At 42.1% G+C, this 19,369-nt stretch overlaps 2 protein-coding genes across 3 annotated transcripts in view; one reads left to right on the forward strand and one right to left on the reverse strand.

The window, feature by feature from the left end:
- Positions 1-854: 854 nt before the first annotated feature.
- Positions 855-13,862, reverse strand: LOC132832828 (zinc-binding protein A33-like). The gene is made up of 6 exons (XM_060850997.1): positions 13,036-13,862; positions 12,855-12,950; positions 12,528-12,761; positions 11,010-11,032; positions 9,124-9,239; positions 855-3,310 (listed from the first exon to the last, which is right to left on the reverse strand). Exons 1-6 carry the CDS (start codon positions 13,444-13,446, stop codon positions 2,760-2,762), a joined length of 1,431 nt encoding a protein of 476 aa, XP_060706980.1. The 5' UTR covers positions 13,447-13,862; the 3' UTR covers positions 855-2,759.
- Positions 13,863-16,542: 2,680 nt separating this feature from the next.
- LOC132832831 (zinc finger protein 229-like) overlaps positions 16,543-19,369 on the forward strand; it is a 28,975-nt gene continuing 26,148 nt past the window's right edge. For both annotated transcript variants that reach the window (XR_009646992.1, XM_060851002.1), the window contains exons 1-3: positions 16,543-17,373; positions 17,465-17,560; positions 17,654-17,887. Coding sequence is in view for 1 of the 2 variants with exons in the window: in XM_060851002.1 (XP_060706985.1) it covers positions 16,984-17,373; positions 17,465-17,560; positions 17,654-17,887 (720 nt within the window). In the remaining variant the exon portion in view is untranslated. The remainder of the gene's footprint in view (positions 17,374-17,464; positions 17,561-17,653; positions 17,888-19,369) is intronic.

Genomic DNA, 19,369 nt, shown 5'->3' on the forward strand with positions numbered 1-19,369 from the left:
AACTGGTCTAAGTGTTTGTGTAGAATATTTCATAGGCAACAGTATTTAAAGTCATAAAACACCACAGAAGAATTGCGAAACAAAACAGAATGCTGAACTATATAGGGTCAAAATACATATGTATACATATATTAGTTGGAGTACATGGTAATTCTATTTCAGAAGGTACACTTTCCAATTAAGCATCTATCCTAATACAAAACTATAAAGAATATTCTGGTCAACCCCCAAATACACTCACAACATGAACACAAACAAATATATCTCACTTATCTGCTTGCAGTGGTTGTGTTTATATTGGGAAGTAGTGCCAGAATTACTGAGCACTGCTTGGTGTGTTTATGTACAAATATGAGGTCCAGGTTGGCTTGCTGCTGAGACACAGTTTCAGAATAACAGTTGGGGTGCAGAAATGGATCTTAGAATTTGCACAAAAACTAGAGAAAGTATGAGGAGGAAGTTACACACCGTAACTTATTATCAAGAAGGAAAGGTGAGGGCAATTATTTCAACTTTCAAATGAGTTGTGAATGAAAACTTCAAGGTTAACACTATTTGCGAACCAGAGGAGAAGAGTGAGAGAATGGGACTGCAAATTATCTTTTCAAAGTGCTGGGCAGTCAAATGGGCTGAATGGCCTCCTTCTGTGTTATTTTGTGCTATGATTCCACAGAGATTGTCATCTCAAATCAGGAGGGCCTTCTCAAGTTTCTACACAAGGTGATGATGGATGTAGAGCCTGTTCCAAACAAATATTCTTCTTGAATAAGTGCTTGTATGCCTGGAGTCGATAATCATGGAGAGTGCTTTTGTAAGTGTTGTAGGGAGAAATATCAAAGAGTAATCTTAAGGTCTATGTTTCTTAGCACAAGCTATCTTTATTCAGAGCTCTATTGCCACATATGTGGGAGAGGCCAGAGACCACCCTGAATCTGGCTTTCACGTGGAGCTCAGATGCCCTCTGAATTACAGTTCAGATCGGAAGTCAATTATGCTTTGCATTCTCCAGTGAAATACAACATTTTTATACCTTCCCATTACAATAATTACATGCAACATTGACATCATTGTTCGCCACATCCCCCTAATATATACATCCAATCCACTGCATACATGATCAATGATTGGCAACTCCATGGACAGCCCTAGGTCCTCCCATAATCTCATGATGTTAACCAGATACTTCCATCATCTGTCTTTGGGATCTTACAATGTTTCTGATAGCTTTACGTCTTCCCAAACATTTTTCAGCTGTACCGCATTATTTACCCATTAGCTAAATAGTTCCTTTTCACTAAGAACTCTTCCAAATTCTATGCTAATTTTAATGTCACAAATCTCTACCAATTATTATAATGTCTTTAAAAACAAATCTAATATGAACTTACTGTGTCATCGCTGACAAATTGAGACAACCTCTCTCTAACTTCAGCCTGAGAGATTAAACAAATAACTTGCAATTTATGACCCCAGCTATTTGCATGCTATAAGTGATTTTTAAATTAAAGTTTCACTTTAAAATAAATCCTTTTTATTTCTACTCGAAACACTTTCCATTGCTAATTATATTTTCTTAATAAAAGTAATTTATTTGAATTCCACTGATGATAGTGAACTTCAATTACTTATGACTTTATCAATCTATTAAGCAAAACTTGTTTAGATTCAACAACCAATTAGAGAACATAACTACATCTTCATTCTATATTTTGTAATCTATCTCTATCACCCTTCCTTTGATCTTTGGATGCAAGAAGTTGTTGAATTATTTACCCCAGTTGTGATCTATCTTTTTAAAATCATTCTCTGCCCTCCTCCTGTGCCAATGGTGTTTTTTGGAGCTCTTGTTCAGAGTATTTATCACTTTATCTTCCCAAATAACACAATAACTCTCTTTACTGCCATTGAATCATTTGCTAAAGGAATGCAACTAACCTTTTCACATTAGTTTGGTGTCTGCCTTTCTAATTCTACAATCACCTAAAAAATTCAGAATACAGTAGGATCATAATTTTTTTTCTACTTCTTACTATACAACATGCTTGGGAGTGTGGGTAAACAAGACCTTTCAAAAATGCTCCTTATTAAAATGTTTGTATGTTTAGGACTGTCTGTTGACAGAAACCTGATTAACTTCCCTTATGTTTCTTTCAATGGAGAATTTCACCTTATCCAGTATATCTATATGGAGACTACCGACCTAGCTGTGAACATCTGCTGTATGGAACTGTCGAACCCTTTTGACGATCTTGTGTTAGCTAAAAAAAGCCCCATGCGGCCATTTTGTCTGCCGTAGATCATGGGCTGCTACAACAGTAAGGATGTAGAGCATTGAGTAAAGACAAAATGAAACAAACTTTGTTTTTGATTTATGTCTAAAGTCTGATGGCGAACCTAATTGCATTGTTTAAAATGATATGCAGCTTCTATTGTCTAGCACTCGCAACAGTGACGTGCACTGAAACATCCAACCATGGAGTAACATTACAGGCAGGAAGGTCCCCGGGTTCCGGCAGCTCACATTGTACCCAGTAAGTCCCTCTCTACAATTGAGCTTCTATTTGTTTCTTCTCCCCTCCTACTTCTCTCCCCCAGCCCTACACAGCTCCTTGCTGATCTTTCAGTTCCTAGTTCCAATACAGAGTTTATTCCCGGAATGTTAACCTGGCTTCTCTCTCCACCTGTCACTGAGACCCGCACCCATCAGGTTACAGCTGGCAGGAGGCAAGAGGATGGGGTCAGATTATCAGGTGGATCTGTCAGTGCCCTTTAATTCCACAGATTGTCAGCGGGGCGGAGTTTTTCCTGTCATCATTTGATCCCAAATGAAAGAAGGGAAAGAGCCTCTCAGTGAAAGTGTGGGTGAAAGTGTGGAGATGGGTCATGGTGTCCGCATTGTAAAATGACACCTGTCCACCCTCATAGTCCAGGAAAACCCCGATCTTCCAGGGATTCACGCTTGTGCTCAGGCGGATCCATGAGGGGCAAGTGCCGGCTAAATAACCACTCCCAGGAATCAGCCACACAACCCAATATCCTGTCTCCGGTCTTGGGTCAATACCCCCCTTCCTCTCCACAGACTCTCGGGCCACCCCCAAGCCCCACTCAGTCTTCTCCCCCACCTCCACCTCCCAGTAATGTCTCCCTGATGTGAATCCCTCCAATCCAAGGACACAAGTACACTGATCAAACTGTGTCACTTTTCTCGGACGTTCAGTTGGCTCGTCTCCGAGTTGCGCACTGGTTCGGTCCTGGGACAGGACTAGGCAGGGATTTGCAGTGTTTGGATCCAGAGTCAGAGAGGCTGGAACTGTGGGAAAGTTAAATTAACAAAATTAGTCATTAAGGGAAAGAAGGGAAAAGGTACAAGGTGGGTGGGTAAAATTCAGTTAGATGGAGGGATGGCTGGAAAAGGGAGGGAGGAGACAACAGAAGCTTGAAGTATAGAAGAGGGACTGCAGAATGAAAGAAATGAAAAAGAAAAGATGGGGGTGGATGAGGGTTGTCATGGTGCATAGGAGGTGGGAAAAGAGAAAGAGGTAGAGGGGAAAGGGCACATGATGAGGAACAGGGAAGAGGAGAGGAAAAAAATGAATGAAAGGGAGGGAGAGAAAGCAAATCCTGTCAGAGAGTCAGAATGTGGAAATTATAGAAAGGGAAGTGGTGGGATTAATTCAAATTCACACTTCAGTGTGAGCTTTATTTCAATTAATTACACACCTTCATACTCACATCTACTGATTAATAGCTTCCCATGTTTATATTAACAATTCATCCCAATCAACCCTTTGTTAATATATTCATCATTTGGTTCCTCATTCCGTTCAGCCTCAGGTATCCCTTCAGAACTTGTTAGATGATAACAGATACCCTTTCTTTAGAAATAAGTCAACACGTAACAATAAAAAGACATAAAATGAAATAAACAAAATCCTCTTTTCTCTTTCTTTCTTTAAAGTTCCAAGGATATTCTTCAGTTTCTGAGAACTTCTCCCATTCTTTGATTCCTGAACGCTGCTATCCCCCCCCTCCCATTTCAATGTAGACATTTCTCCATCAACTAGCATTTGTTTTTAAACTGCAGTTTTGATCCTCAGTCTTTTCTCACTCATACATTTTGTTAAGTGTACATTATCTCATAGAATCTTATTATCTATGGTAGGACTCAATGGGCATTGCTGTTGTGTCATCTTTTGGAATTTGTTTGCAATAATTTTACTTAGAAAACTTCCATTATACCACTTCACCAAGAACAGTTTCTGCCACTAAGGTACTTTTACTACTCCACTGACCTTTTAAGCTTCTCATCCTAAAGGGCAACATTTACCTCCATTCCCAACAAGCAAAATTATAAACTGTCCTGAACTTGAGAACTCAAAGAGATTTGCATTAGAAGTTCCACTGAAATCAAATATTTCTATTTCCTAACATCTCCTTATGATGTAGAATTCAAAATACATGTTTCATACAGTTGATATTGTATGGGTGACTATGGGCCTGTGGCTAATAGAGTTGAAGCCTACAATGCATGATGGGAAATTATATTAACCTTACATAAAACACCAGAAAGGAAGAATTAAAATCAGACGACTAACCACTGAGGCAAATGGCTGATGCTAAAGGTTATTCAACTGCTGCAAAATGGATAAAATAAGATTTTTAAGAAAAACCATGGAAACACATGTCTCCTGTTTGCACAGCTGTTGGAGAAATTAGCTCAGAACTCTGAGGGTCTTGGGCAAGGGTGCAGGACATTGAATAGGCTAGAAAACTGGGAAAAAAGTGTTATGAAAGAAGAAGTATCGAAGACATCAGCAGCGACAACTTGAGACCAACCATCGCCAAGAGAGGGCACTAAGTTTAGAACTCAGAGAATAGACGTATCAGAACAAAGCTGGCCAGATTCTCATGAACTGGTAATATCTAGATTCTTGTAAAACAGATAATTTATTGATAGTGTGTTAATAAGAACTAAAGAGTTGCTAATAAAGAGGAAATTGCATTATATTCTAATTTGGCTATCTGTCCTTCATCATGAAATTTGAGATTCTAGTGAATAAATGATCAGCACAATGGAGAGGTTATATTCCATCTGCAAATGTGTTGCTGGTCAAAGCACAGCAGGTTAGGCAGCATCTCAGGAATAGAGAATTCGACGTTTCGAGCATAAGCCCTTCACTTATGCTCGAAACGTCGAATTCTCTATTCCTGAGATGCTGCCTAACCTGCTGTGCTTTGACCAGCAACACATTTGCAGCTGTGATCTCCAGCATCTGCAGACCTCATTTTTTACTCGAAGGTTATATTCCATGAAAGGAATTCAATAATATTCTGTTGAAGAGTCATCTAAACTCACAATGTTGCTCTCTTTTCTCTGAGCTGGGGGAGTCCAAAACTAGAGGATATAGGTTTAGGATAAGAAGGGGAAAATTTATAACGGTCCTAAGGTGCAACTTTTTCATGCAGAGGGTGGTGCAAGTATGGAATGAGCTGTTAGAGGAAGTGGTGGAGACTGCTAAAATTGCAACATTTAAAAGACATTTGGATGGGTATAGGAGTCGGAAGGGTTTAGAGGGATATGGGCCAAGTGCTAGCAAATAGGACTAGATTAATGTAGAATATCTGTTCAGCATGGGCGAGTGGGACCACTGGGTCTGTTACCATGCTCTACATCTCTATGACTCTATAACTCTCCATGAATGCTGCCTGACCCACTGTGATCTCCAGCACTTCTTGTTTTCATTGCAGATTCCAGCATCTGCAGTAATTGGCTACTGCAATAGTGTCCATACTACGTAAGTTGCAAATTCACAAATTATCCAAATGCAACAATTTTATTGTTCACTATATTGTGTCATCAGTGCTTTCTTCATCATTGATATCAATTGATTTCAATGACACTGCATTTATGCTAATAAATCAATTGATTTCACAAATTTTAAAATGAGTGACCCCTGTTTTAGAAAGATTTTAATACTATTTTGCACAATTTCATCTGTCAAGACAACCTCATTGGGTCATAGAGTTGAACAGCAAGGAAACAGACCCTTCATTACAACTTGTCCATGCCAACCAGATATCCTAAATTAATCTAGTAATATTTGCCAGCATTTGGCCCATATCCCTCTAAACCCTTCCTTTTCATGTACCCATCCAGATGCCCTTTTAATGTTGTAATTGTACCAGCTTCCACCACTTCCTCTGGCAGCTCATTCCATACATGCACCACCCTCAGTGTAAAAACATTGTCCCTTAGATCTCTTTTGTATCTTTTTCCTCTCACATAAACCTATGACCTCTAATTTTGAATGCCTTTACAGAGGCGGATGTTGCAATTTTAATTCAATAAAAATCTGGGATTAAGAGTTTAATGATGATTGTGAATCCATTGTCAATTATCGGAAAAACCCATCTAGTTCATTAATACCGTTTAGGGAAGGAAATCTGTCATCCTTATCTGGTCTGTCCTACATGTGATTTCAGACTCACAGCAATGTGGTTGACTCTCAACTGCTTTCTGGGCAGTTAGAGTGGGCAATAAATGATGGGCTCACCAGCTATTCCCTCATCTCATAAATAAACAAAAAAGTTGAAATCCCCGACCATTACTACCCTTTCATTCTTGAGATATATGAGATCTCCTTATAAAAGTGCTTCTCAATTTTCTGCTCACTATTGAGGGGACTGTAGCACAATCTCAATAAAGAGATCATCCTTTTTCTTAATTCTCAGTTCCATCCAATAACTTCACTGGATGTACTTTCAGGAGTATCCTCCTTAAGTTAAATTTTCCAGAGTTGTTAGGTGCATTAGTCAGAGTGGAGTGGGTTACTCTTCAGAGGGTCGGTGTGGACTTGTTGGGCTGAAGGACCTGTTTCCACAATGAGGGAACTGAATCTAATCTAAGTACTGCTGCAGTGTCATCACTAACCAAAAAAGTAACTTCCTCTCCTGTCTTGTTCCATTTTCTATCCTTCCCATAGTATCTATATCCTTAAGCTAGTCCTATCATTCTCTGAGCCACATTTCTGCAATAGTTATGATATCCCAGTTCTATGTTCCCAACATTCCCTGAGTTCATCTGTCTTAGCTGTCAGACTACTTGCATTGAAATATTTGCACTTCCTAATTTATCAGTCTTCCCTTGTCTTCTGTCTTGCGCTTGCCTACCTTTACTACTTGACATGTTCCTCCTTTCAGCTGTACAAGCCTCAGACTTATTTCTTTCTTATGACCTCTTTGGACTCCAACCCAACCTAAACCTTCCACCCTACCGACCTTCACATAAACTGCATCATCCGTCGACATTTCAGCCACCTCCAAATGGACCCCACCACCAGGGATCTATTTCCCTCCCCACACCTTTCCGCTTTCCGCAAAGACCATTCCCTCCGTGACTACCTGGTCAGGTTCACGCCCCCAACAACCCACCTTCCCATCCTGGCACCTTCCCCTGCCACTGCAGGAATTGCAAAACCTGTGCCCACACCTCCGTCCTCACCTCCATCCAAGGCCCCAAAGGAGCCTTCTACATCCATCAAAGTTTCACCTGCACATCCACCAATGTCATTTATTGTATCCGTTGCTCACGATGCGGTCTCCTCTACATTGGGAAAACTGGATGCCATCACACAGAGCACTTTAGGGAACATCTCAGGGACATCTGCACCAATCAACCCCACCATCCCGTGGCCCATAATTTCAACTCCCCCTCACACTCTGCCAAGGACATGCAGGTCCTGGGTCTCCTCCACTGCCACTCCCTCACCATCTGACACCTAGGGGAAGAAAGCCTCATCTTCCGCCTTGGAACACTTCAACCCCAGGGCATCAAAGTGAACTTCACTAGTTTCCTCATTTCCCCTCCCCTCTCTTTACCCAGTTCCAACCTTCCAGCTCAGCACCATCCTCATGACCTGTCCTACTTGCCAATTGTCCTTCCCACCTATTCGCTCCACCCTTCTCTCTGACCTATCAGCTTCATCCCCACCCCCATCCACCAACTATACTCATTTCTACCTTCTCCCCAGCCCCACTCCCCTCCCATTTATCTCTCCACCCTGGAGGCTCCCTGCCTCTATTCCTGATGAAGGGCTTTTGCCCAAAATGTCGATTTTCCTGCACCTCGGATGCTGCCTGCTGTGCTTTTCCAGCACCACTCTAATCTAGACTGATTTCCAGCATCTGCAGTATTCAATTTTGCCATATAGTCATCTGCTCTATCCTCCTATTCCTACTCTCACTAGCACGTAGTACTGGGCAAAATTCTTGTATTACTACCCTCAAGGGCCTGCTTTTTGACCTCCTGCTTCATTTCCTTCAGTCTCCCTTCAGAACCTTATCTCTTTCTCATCCTATGTTGTTTGTACAGATGTTTCTACAACAATCCTCATGCTAGTCAGTCTCCGCTTTGAGAATATTCTGCATCTTCTCCAAGATATCTTTGACCCTGACACCAGGGTGGGAACTATTACTCCTGATGTCTCCCTATCAGCTGCAGAAAAATTTATCTGTGCCTGACTAGAGAGTCCCTATGACAATCAATCGCATGAAACCTGACATACTACTCATTATGGCAGAACCAGTTTCAATACCAGAAACCTGGCTGCTAGTACTACATTCCTATGACAGTTCATCACCCCTTATCGTTTCCAAAGCAAAATACTTGTTAGAGAACAGATAGCCACAGGAGAGTTCTGCACTACTTAACTATCCCTCCAACCTTTCCTCTCCAATGTCTACACACCTTCCTGAGAATGTGTCAATAATATCCTCTAAAGAATTTGAAATGGAACACTCTAGTTTCCCTTGCAAATTTAGTGTTGGATATTAGAATTCATGCTCTATTCCTCTCATTACACAGATCCCTTAATTTGCCAACTTTCAGTTGTTAAATGTTTACAGCCTTTGTTTTTGTTTATGGTCCAGTGAATTTTGGTGCAAAATGCCAGATAACTTCAGACACTGATCCAAAGGAAACCACAGAAAAGAGAAACATGAGAAATAAAAATGTTTAGAGGTTTAACAGCCAGTCATGCAAATAAATTTTCTGAGGCATAGAGGCCACTGTAGCATCTTCACAACTCAATTCATTATCTGGAAAATTAATTTTAAGAGTTTTACCAGGGCTAATGATGTCCATCATTTCTCTCCACACTGTATACTGTAAAGGACCATTGAATTTTCCGGTAGACAGGGTGGTATTTCTTAATGAGAGTGGTTGGTACGCCTCCTTAGTACTGCAAAAATAAATAGTGTTATTAATAACTAGTGAAATTCATTTTCATTAGGATATTTAAAGAAATTATATGAATGGTCAAGCTATTCCAACTTTCTCAGACTTGGGTTCATTTCATGTCAGGGAAGTTAATCTTGTTTCTTTAACTGAGCAAATGAAATCTTACGAAGACAAGGACAAAGAAAGTAAAAGCCCAAATCAATAGAAAAGTCCAATAGATTAATTAAACTAATGGATTCGTTGGCAGGACATCACATCTGACAAACAAACAGTGGCTCAGTAGTTAGCACTGCTGCCTCACAGTACCAGAGCCCCAGGTTCCATTCCAGCCTTGGATGACTGTCTGTGTGGAGTTTGCACATTCTCCCTGTGTCTGCATGGGTTTCCTCCGGGTGCTGTGGTTTCCTCCCGCAGTCCAAAAATGTGCAGGTTAGGTGAACTAGCCATGCTAAATTGCCCGTAGTGCTAGGGACACTAGTCAGAGGAAAATGGCACTGGGTGGGTTACTCTTCGGAGGGTCATTGGGCTGAAGGGCCTGTTTCCACATTGTAGGGAATCTAATCTTTTCTAAAAAGAAAGGCATTCAGCTCAAAAACTTGCTGCCCCATAAACAAGACTAAAGGCTGTAAATACTTGAACAACTGAAAATTGGGTACGTGCTGACTATCCAATTATGCAATATGTGAGGCACATAGCACTCCAAAAACTCTGCTCTCCTCTACTCCTGAATTCTTCAACATCTGACCTGGAGCAGTGGCAGCAGCCCAGTGCAGGAGTGGGGGCAATGGCCTGGTGTGGGAGTGAGAGAAAGCAACCCAATGAAGTGCATGATGGCAGCCTGCACTCAGGCCATGAGGAAGCCCCCTGAACTGGTCTGCTGGGGAGAGCTCTTGGAGCTAGATTGTGACATTTGTCTTTTTAACGTTGATTCTTGTTTTTCTGACATATAGTTATAATGTGTATAGCTGTCATGTAACTTGTTTTTCTCCATTTCTCTATTCTGTAACTGAGGATTATACCCAGGTACCATTGCATGCAAGATGGCACCATAAGTAACTTTTCACTGTACTTATTTGAGGGCATGCAACAATAATTCTATTATATTCTATTCATCTCTAATTTTAGTTGCTCCACCATTGGTTGCAGGACTTTCAGCTGCCCAGTCCTTAACCTCTAGAAAGAACACCTTAAAACTCTTCATCTTCAATTCCCTTTTGTCCTTTAATGCATTTACTATCAACCTACTCCGCTGAGTGTTAACATCTCCTAGAGGACTCAATGTCACATTTTGGTCTCAAACACCACTGTGCAGCACTTCAGATGGCATAATATATTAAACACATTAGAAAATGAAAATTGCTGCTCATGACAAAACAATAATGCATTATCACGTAAACATTCAAAAGAACTCTCCATTAAGACCTGACTTTCTGAGATTGATCAGATGTCCTGCAGTTGCTTGAATGGCCTAAGACTTGAAAATCTAGGCAAGGAAGTGTTGCTCGCTCAGTGTCAATTTACCTCACTAGCAGACTGGAGCTTAAAATGGCCACTGTGAACTTTTGGAAAATGGTCTATTATTGATATACCATATTTCAAAACCATTATTAATAACATGGTTAAATTATACTATTTTTAAAAAATAAATTAAGTTATTGTTATCCAATTAATAATTCTTTTAAGATAATTATGGCATTGTCTGAAGAAACGAAATCCACTAACAACCCTGGCAACAAACTCAGCCATTTTTCAGTGAAGAACATGCCCTTACCTTCTCTTCTGACAAGCCTCCTCCTAGAATAAATAAAACAACAATTATTGAGCATGATAGTAAAAATTTCAGGAGAAGATAGGATAATGAAACAAACAGACACTGAGCAGAATGAGATTTCATGCAGAAGGGAAAAATGAAGTATTTTGCAGGAACAATGAGGAGAGACAATATAAATTAAATGCTGCAGTTTAAATGGGAGAATAATAATACAAATCTTCAAGGTAATTGGATAAAAAGTAAGAGGTTTTCATTTACCAATGATTGTTAATGATTTGCACCAACATGATGGAGAAAGCACATTTAGTTGAAATTTTTGGGAGAGAATTATGTGAAAAGGAGATATTTGCTCATTACATCAGGAAAAGGCAGGGGCAGTGAAATTAATTGGATAACTCTTCCATTAAACAGGAAGGATGGACTGAATTATACAAAGCTTAGTGAGACCATATTTGGAGTAGTAAGTGCAGCTTTAGTCTTCTTAACTGAGGAAAGGTGTTCGGGATTTATAGACAGTGCGACAAAGGTTACCAAACTGATTTAAGACATGTCAGGATTGATATATGAAGACAGACTGGGCTATATTCACTGGGATTTAGAAGAATGCGGAGGGTTCTCATTGAAATTTACACTGGCCACAATAAGTGCAGGAAGGATATTCCTGATGACTAGGAAGTTCAGAACCAGGGGCCACTGTCAACAGATACCAGCTTGGCCACCTAGGACTGAGGTGAGAAGAAGTTTCTTCATCCAGAGAATAGTGAGCCTGTTGAATTCTTTGCCACAGAAATTGGTTGAGGCCAAAACATTGTATGCTTTCAAAAAGATTTTTTTTTACGTATATAGTTATTAGGGCTAAAGGGATCAAAGGGTATGTGGAGGAAATTGCAACAAGTGAAGTATTTTGCAGGAAAAATGAGGAGAGACAATATAAACTAAATGCTGCAGTTTAAATGGGGGAATAAACACACAAATTTTCAAGGTAATTGGATAAAAAGTAAGAGGTTTTCATCTGTTGGATGATCAGCCACAATAACATTGAATGACAGAGCAGGCTTAAATGGCTGAATGGCCTTCTCATGCTCTCATTTACTATGTTTCTTTCTGTGTTGCAGAATTAATGATTTAATTAAGATGGTCTATATGTCGGATACTATATCTCAATATCAGCTACACTCAGAGACACAATATCTCACAGTCACCTTATGAGACAAACCCCTGTGAAATGGCAACTGAATTACAATGTGAACATCAGAAGAAAATTACACTTATGAACAGGGAAACAATTCCACACATAAGTTTCTAGATCATGACAATTCATTCACGAAAGATTTATTGTATTCCTGAGAATCTGCAGACAGTGTGGGAGCAGTTAATACAGTGACAACAGCAGAACTATCCAGGAATTAGCACAAATTTAGGTTAATTGTGCTTCTATTAAAAAAAAGAGTAGTTTATTAAATTCAAAGTTATCACCTTTTTTTGTGATTAATACACTGGCCGGTATTATAATCCTACCTTCAGAAACATCAGCTCGTCCCTTTCCTCCATCTGTTTCTGTAACTTTGAGAGCTTCACTTCAATGGAACTTAATTTCAGGCGGATGTCTTGAAGGTTTTTCTCCATTGGTTCTACAATCCTCTCCTCTTCTTCCCTGAGATCTCTGAGTAAACGCTGCTCTTTCTCAGTGAGAATCTGGTGCATTTTAGTGAACTCGGATGTGATGTGGGTCTGCAGACTGCTCGCCTGTTCCTACCAAATGAAATGTGAAACCTCATTAATGTCCCGCGGTAAAGGGAACAAAACTAACCGAGATCCCAGAAAATCAGCACAGGGAGACCTCACCCTCACTTCGGAAATCTTCCCTTTCTGGGTCAGTTCTGTTTCGAGAACTGCCGATTTCTTCTCTGTGAGAGAATCAATGGAAGATTTCAGCCGATTCTAATATCCGAGAGAAATATAGAGAATTAGACCATGCCATTGTGAACAGATAGTAAGTTTATATTTTTTTCTCTCTCTCATTTACCTTATAGACTTCAACTGCTTCTTTAATCGGTAGGAATTTGTGGAGTGCGTGTTCACGCGAATCACGACAAATTAAACAGCTCAATTTTTTTTCAGTTACACAGAACAGCTTCAAATCTTCCTGATGATGCTCACATTGAAGGTTACGTTCCTCCCTGTTCGGTTCCAAATTTAATGCTCGAGCTTTCTCGGCCAGACTCGTTAAGGCCCAGTTCACTCTTAGGCTAATTTCGGGAAATTCACTTCTACATTCCGGGCAGGAATGTCCCTGCCCATTTTCCCAACTCTGGGTGATGCAGGAGCGACAGAAGTTGTGTCCACACTCCAGTGATACCGGGTCCCTGAAGAAATCCAGACAAATGGGACAAATGACCTCCTCGGTCAAGCTGCGGAGCTGCTGCCTGGAAGCCATTTTCACACCCTGATTTTGGTCAAACCAGTTTTCCTTTCATGAACACTTCAATGCTGAATACCTTGAGTTCAGCGATTTCCAGATGATTTCCCCGGAATGCTTACAGCATTGTTAATTTTGAACAAAGTTTCTGTCCAATCCACTTTTTTCTTCCCCTAAAGGAAAGATTAGAGCACTTCGATGCAGGAACAAAGTCGGGAACAAACAAACTTCCTGAATGCAGATCACGAGGGTGATGATCAGTGGGAGAATCTGGCAGTGGGGGAGGGTGAGAAGAGTGGGACAGAGGAGATGGGCGTGGAGGGAGCCATTTCATTCCTGGACTCACTACAGGTTGCAAACCCAAGGCATGAGATCCAGAATTTGAGACAGAATACTGTCTGTGGCTGCAGACGACCACCCTTAAACATAGAGGTTGAAAAATCTCCAAGGTATACCCTGATAGACACATACAGAAAACATATTTTCCCCGGGATTAGACCCGTGAGGCTCGGTTTAATTTTCTGGAAACTCCTGCACTTATGTGCCATTCACAACTACAAAAACATTAAATGCATGTGTTCCCTAAATGTGCACTCTCTGGATGGTGCGTGTCCGGTATGAACTGCCACAGGAAGTGGTGGAACCAGGTACAGTTGCAACTAAAAGGGCATCTGGATGGGTATATAAATAGGAATGGTTTAGATGGATTTGGGCAAATGGGACTAGACTAATTGAGGATATCTGGTCGGCAGAGACAAGTTGGACCGAAAGGTCTGATCCCTTGTTGTACATCGCTGTGAGTCTATGACGACGACTCCTTGATGTCACACTCAATAAAACGGATCATTGACAGCAAGTCCAGCCACTTGGCGTCCAAGGTCCAGTTCCACATGGGAGCCCTGCCACGCTGAAACGCTGTTTGCCCTTGAACTCGGTTTTCTCTCCGCGTGCATAACTGGATGGGATTCATGTGAGTGTGTAATAATTCCGTGATGAATGCTGTGACTGGTTTCTGTGTTTATTCGGAAGTGATGTGGTAGCATTGCGGAGGGTGCAGAGGAGATTTACCTTGAAGTTGCCTGGGCTAGCGAGTTTTAATAATAAGAGAGAATGGGCTGACTGGGTTTATTTTCCTTAAAGCACAGAACATAATCGAGATAGAATCATAGAGATGTACAACACGGAAACGGACTCTTCGGTCCAACTCGTCCATGCCGACCTGAAGTACTAAATTAATCACATCCCATTTGCCAGCATTTGGCCCATATCCCTCTAAACCCTTCCTATTCATGTACCCATCCAGATGCTTTTTAAATGTTGCAATTGTACTAGCCTCCACCACTTCCTCTGGCAGTCCATTCCATACACGCACAACTCTCTGCGTGAAAAAGTTGCCCCTTATGTCCCTTTTAAATTTTCCCCGCTCACCCTGAACCTTTGTCCTCTACTTCTGGAGTCTCCCACCCCAGGGAAAAGACCTTGTCTATTTACCCTTTCTATGTGCCTCGTGATTTTATAAACCTCTATAAAGTCACCCCTCAGCCTCCGACGCTCCAGGTAAAACATGTCCAGTCTATTCAGCCTCTTCCTATAGCTCAAACTCTCCAAACCTGGCAACATGCTTGTAAATTTTTTCTGAACCAGTTCAAGTTTCACAACGTCCTTCCATAGGGATAACCAGGAAGAAACTTCTCCCCTTGATGGAGGGATCAATAACCAGTGAGCATAAATTTAAAGTAATGGTTTAAAATCTGATTGAAGATTTGTAGCTCGGGTATCCGTTGTTGTGGTTCTGCTCGCCGAGCTGGAAGTTTTTTGCTGCAAACGTTTCGTTCCCTGGCTAGGGAACATCATCAGTGCTGTTGGAGCCTCCTGTGAAGCGCTGCTTTGATGTTTCTTCCGGTATTTATATTGGTTTGTTCTTGCCGCTTCCGGGTGTCAGTTTCAGCTGCAGTGATTTGTATGTGGGGTCCAGGTCGATGTGTCTGTTGATGGATGTTCTTGCCGTTTCCGGGTGTCAGTTTCAGCTGTAGTGGTTTGTATATGGTGTCCAGGTCAATGTGTCTGTTGATGGAGTTTGGGGATGAATACCATGCTTCTAGGAATTCTCTGGCTGTTCTCTGTCTGGCTTGTCCTATGATAGTGGTGTTTTCCCAGTCAAATTCATGTTGCTGGTTGTCTGAGTGTATGGCTACTAGGGATAGCTGGTCGTGTCGTTTTGTGGCTAGCTGATGTTCATGGATGCGGATTGTTAGCTGTCTTCAAGTAATGGTTTAGAGAAGATGCGAGGAAGAACCTTTTCATCCAGAGGGGAGTAGAAATCTGAATATGTGAGGGTGGTAGAGACAGAAACAGTCCGAACAATTAGGAAGTTAGAAATTAAATGGGCCAAAGCACACAGGCTAGGCCCAAGCGCTGGAAAATGGAATTGGGTTTAGTTAGGTGGACGTCTTTGACCAGCACAGACTGGATGAGCCGAAGGGCCTTTTCTGTGTTATAGAAATCTATGATCCAGCTGCAATATTGCATCCGAGTCTAGGCACTGCGCTTCAGGAATTATTGGAAAACAATAGATTCATGGGAATGGTTCCGGGGGTGAGGAAGTTTGGTCATGAAGATATATTAGAAAAGCTAGAACTGTTTACTTGGACTTCACCTGAGGAATGAGCAGCGCTTTGAAAGCTTGCGATTACAAGTAAACCTGTAACTTGTGACATGCAGGTCCTGGGCCTCCTCCGTCGCCAAACCCTTACCACCCGACGTCTGGAGGAAGAACGCCTCATCTTCCGCCTTGGGACCCTCCAACCACACGGAATCAAAGTGGAATTCACCAGTTTCCTCATTTCCCCTCCCCCCACCTTATCTCCGATCCAACCTTCCAACTGGGCAACGTCTTCTTGACCTGCCCTATCTATCCATCTTCCATCCTACCCATCCGCTCCGACCTAACACTTCCACCTCCACCTTCACCTTCCCATTGCAGTCTCAGCGACCTTTCCCCGAAACGTCGATCCTCCGGCTCCTCGGATGCTGCCTGACCCGCACTGATCAACTCTGATCTCCAGCATCTGCAGTCCTCACTTTCTCCTAACGTCTGACTTTGTCCACCGCAGTCAAACCCCCGACACCTCCACCATGCTTTCTTTAGAGAAGCCAAGGCTGAGCGGGGAAGCGATTGAAGGATTTTAGAACAAGACAGGAATGCTACTCGTGAAAGGATTGGTTTTCAGCCAGCGGGTGGCGAATATCTGACATCCCTATCCCGAGGATGTGGTGCGGGTCGGTTCAATCGAATCCTTCAAGGTTGATTTTGACTTTTATTTGAAAACTAACGATGCGCAGAATGAAGGAGAGAAAGCAGGGGAACGGCTCTGGAGATGTGGCGGTCATTGGAAGAGCCAGTGCAGTACCAAAGGGCCGGACGGTCTCATTCCGCACTGTAACAATTCCGTGACCTTCAGCAGGAAGTCACAAAACTGGATGTTCCCGGCAGCACAGCACCAGCAACATTGAAACAGATAAACGGTTTCAAACAGAAGTGTCGAGTGTGTAAACATGGCTTCCAGACAGCAGGCCGAGAGTAGGACTGAAAAACACATTTGTCCCATTTGTCTGGATTTCTTTCCCAATCTCGTTCCACTGGAGTGTGGACACTACTCCTGCCGCACCTGTATCACCCAGAGTTGGGAAAACTCCTGCCCGGAATGTCGAGAGGTAGGAAACCTCGGGGTAAACCGCACCTTGACGAATCCGGCCCGGGACGGTCGAAAGTTAAAGCTGGATCCGAAAAAGAGGGCAAATAGACTTCACTGTGAGGAACATCAGGAAGAGCTGAAACTGTTTTGTGAAACTGACAAGAAATTGATCTGTCTGATTTGTCGGGATTCGCGGGAACACAAATCTCACAACTTCATGCCGGTCAATGAAGCTGTTGAAATCTACCAGGTAATGGGAATGACTTGACATCTGATTTTCCTCAATTACATTTTTCATGGTTTAAAATTTCATTTCTGTCGTTTTACTGTCCCAACCCCAGGATCAGTTGAAATCTTCCCTAAGTTCTCTCACAGAGAAGAAATCGGCAGTTCGAGAAAAGGAACTGACCCAGAAACGGAAGATTTCCGAAGTGAGGGTGAGCTCTCCCTGTGCTGATTTTCTGGGATCTCGGTTAGTTTTGTTCACTTTACCGCGGGACATTAATGAGGTTTCACATTTCATTTGGTAGGAACAGGCGAGCAGACTGCAGACCCACATCACATCCGAGTTCACGAAAATGCACCAGATTCTCACTGAGAAAGAGCAGCGTTTACTCAGAGATCTCAGGGAAGAAGTGGACAGGATTCTGGAACCAATGGAGAGAAACCGTCAAGAGATTCAGGACCATTTAAGTTCTATTGAGAAGGACATTTCAAAACTGCAGAAAGAAATAAGGCAAAAAGACGAGGTGGCATTTCTGATGGTGAGGTGCTTGAGAAAGTGCTGGAGAAACTCAGCAGGTCTGGCAGCATCTGTGAAAAGAAAACGGTGTTAGCGTTTGCAGTCCAATGTGTTTGCTCACTGAAACATCAGACAGTTACAAAACAACTGACTTGTAACATTGAAATAAATGCAGCACTTAATTAAACAAAGAAAAGCAGGTTTTAACCCATTGACTTATCATTTCCGGAGTGGTTCTGCTGTTGATTTAATTGATTCTCACACTGTCTACCTGCAACACCTCAGGATTGCATTGTGGTGATCTTAACCCTTAACTTTAGTGTTGCACAAGTTTAATATTGTTTAGGAGTTCACAATAATTTTATATCTTTTTCCTTTTTAAGTCTACACCCAATTCTACTTTGGAAAGTGCTGTGGGCATGTTTCTCCCCTCGTGTCAGGCAGTACATTCCGATTACCAGCTCTAAAGAATAGGCCCATGACCTGAAACATTCATTTGGTTAAACTTTGCACACTTGTTGCCAGTCCTGCTGAGTAATTACAGTATTATCTGTTTTGATTCATTGTTATTGTTAAAAAACGAATCTTAACAGTCCGATTTTGCCAAGTTCCCGCAGTTCCCCATGTTCCTATTTAAAACACACATTTCCTTATTTGGTCATGGGATGTGGATGCTTTTGCCAGCATTAATTTCTGATCCCTAAGTGCTCCGGAGAAGCTGATGAGAGCTGCCTTGTTGAGCCATTGCCGTTATTGGAGTGAAGGGCCACCTATATTATTCTTAGGAAGGAAATTCCAGGACAAGACCCAGTGACACAAAAAGCAACGGCAATATATTTTGAAGCCAGGGTGATGTGTGGCTTAGAGGGGAATTCACCGATGGTGTTGTTTCTACGCATCTCCTGTCATTCTCCTTTTACGTGGCAGATATCGTGGATTTGGAAGGTGGTACTGGAGGAAGCTTGGTGAGTTGTTTCAGTGTATCTTGTCGATGGTGCACACTGTTGCCTTGGGAAGAAATGACTGTTGGAGCTGGGTTGTCAATTAAGTTGCACATGTGTTGCTGGTCAAAGCACAGCAGGCCAGGCAGCATCTCAGGAATAGAGAATTCGACGTTTCGAGCATAAGCCCTTCATCAGGAATAAGAGAGAGAGCCAAGCAGGCTAAGATAAAAGGTAGGGAGGAGGGACTAGGGGGAGGGGCGATGGAGGTGGGATAGGTGGAAGGAGGTCAAGGTGAGGGTGATAGGCCGGAGTGGGGTGGGGGCGGAGAGGTCAGGAAGAGTCTGTGCAGAGGAGATGACCTGGGGGGTGCAATGAGAGAGAGACTCACTGAAATCCTTGTAGAGGGAGGAAGAGAGCTGATTTGTTCTGGATAATGTCAAGCTTGTTGAATGTTTTCGGAGCTGCTCTCATTCATCACATCTCGGACCTGTGCCTTGCATAGATGGTGGGGAGAAAGGAGACAAGTTATTCACCAGTCAAGTTTTAGCCTCTGAACTGTT

Source organism: Hemiscyllium ocellatum, chromosome 35, assembly GCF_020745735.1.
Source record: "Hemiscyllium ocellatum isolate sHemOce1 chromosome 35, sHemOce1.pat.X.cur, whole genome shotgun sequence".
Lineage (NCBI taxonomy): Eukaryota > Metazoa > Chordata > Chondrichthyes > Orectolobiformes > Hemiscylliidae > Hemiscyllium > Hemiscyllium ocellatum.

Bases quoted from the DNA above. Each gene is read 5' to 3' on its own strand.
- LOC132832828 (XM_060850997.1), bottom strand. From the start codon at position 13,446: ATGGCTTCCAGGCAGCAGCTCCGCAGCTTGACCGAGGAGGTCATTTGT. The intron at 12,762-12,854 runs GTGAGGTCTCCC...TTCATTTGGTAG, and splicing joins GGAAGATTTCCGAAGTGAGG to GAACAGGCGAGCAGTCTGCA. The intron at 9,240-11,009 runs GTAAGGGCATGT...TTATTTTTGCAG, and splicing joins GAGGCTTGTCAGAAGAGAAG to TACTAAGGAGGCGTACCAAC.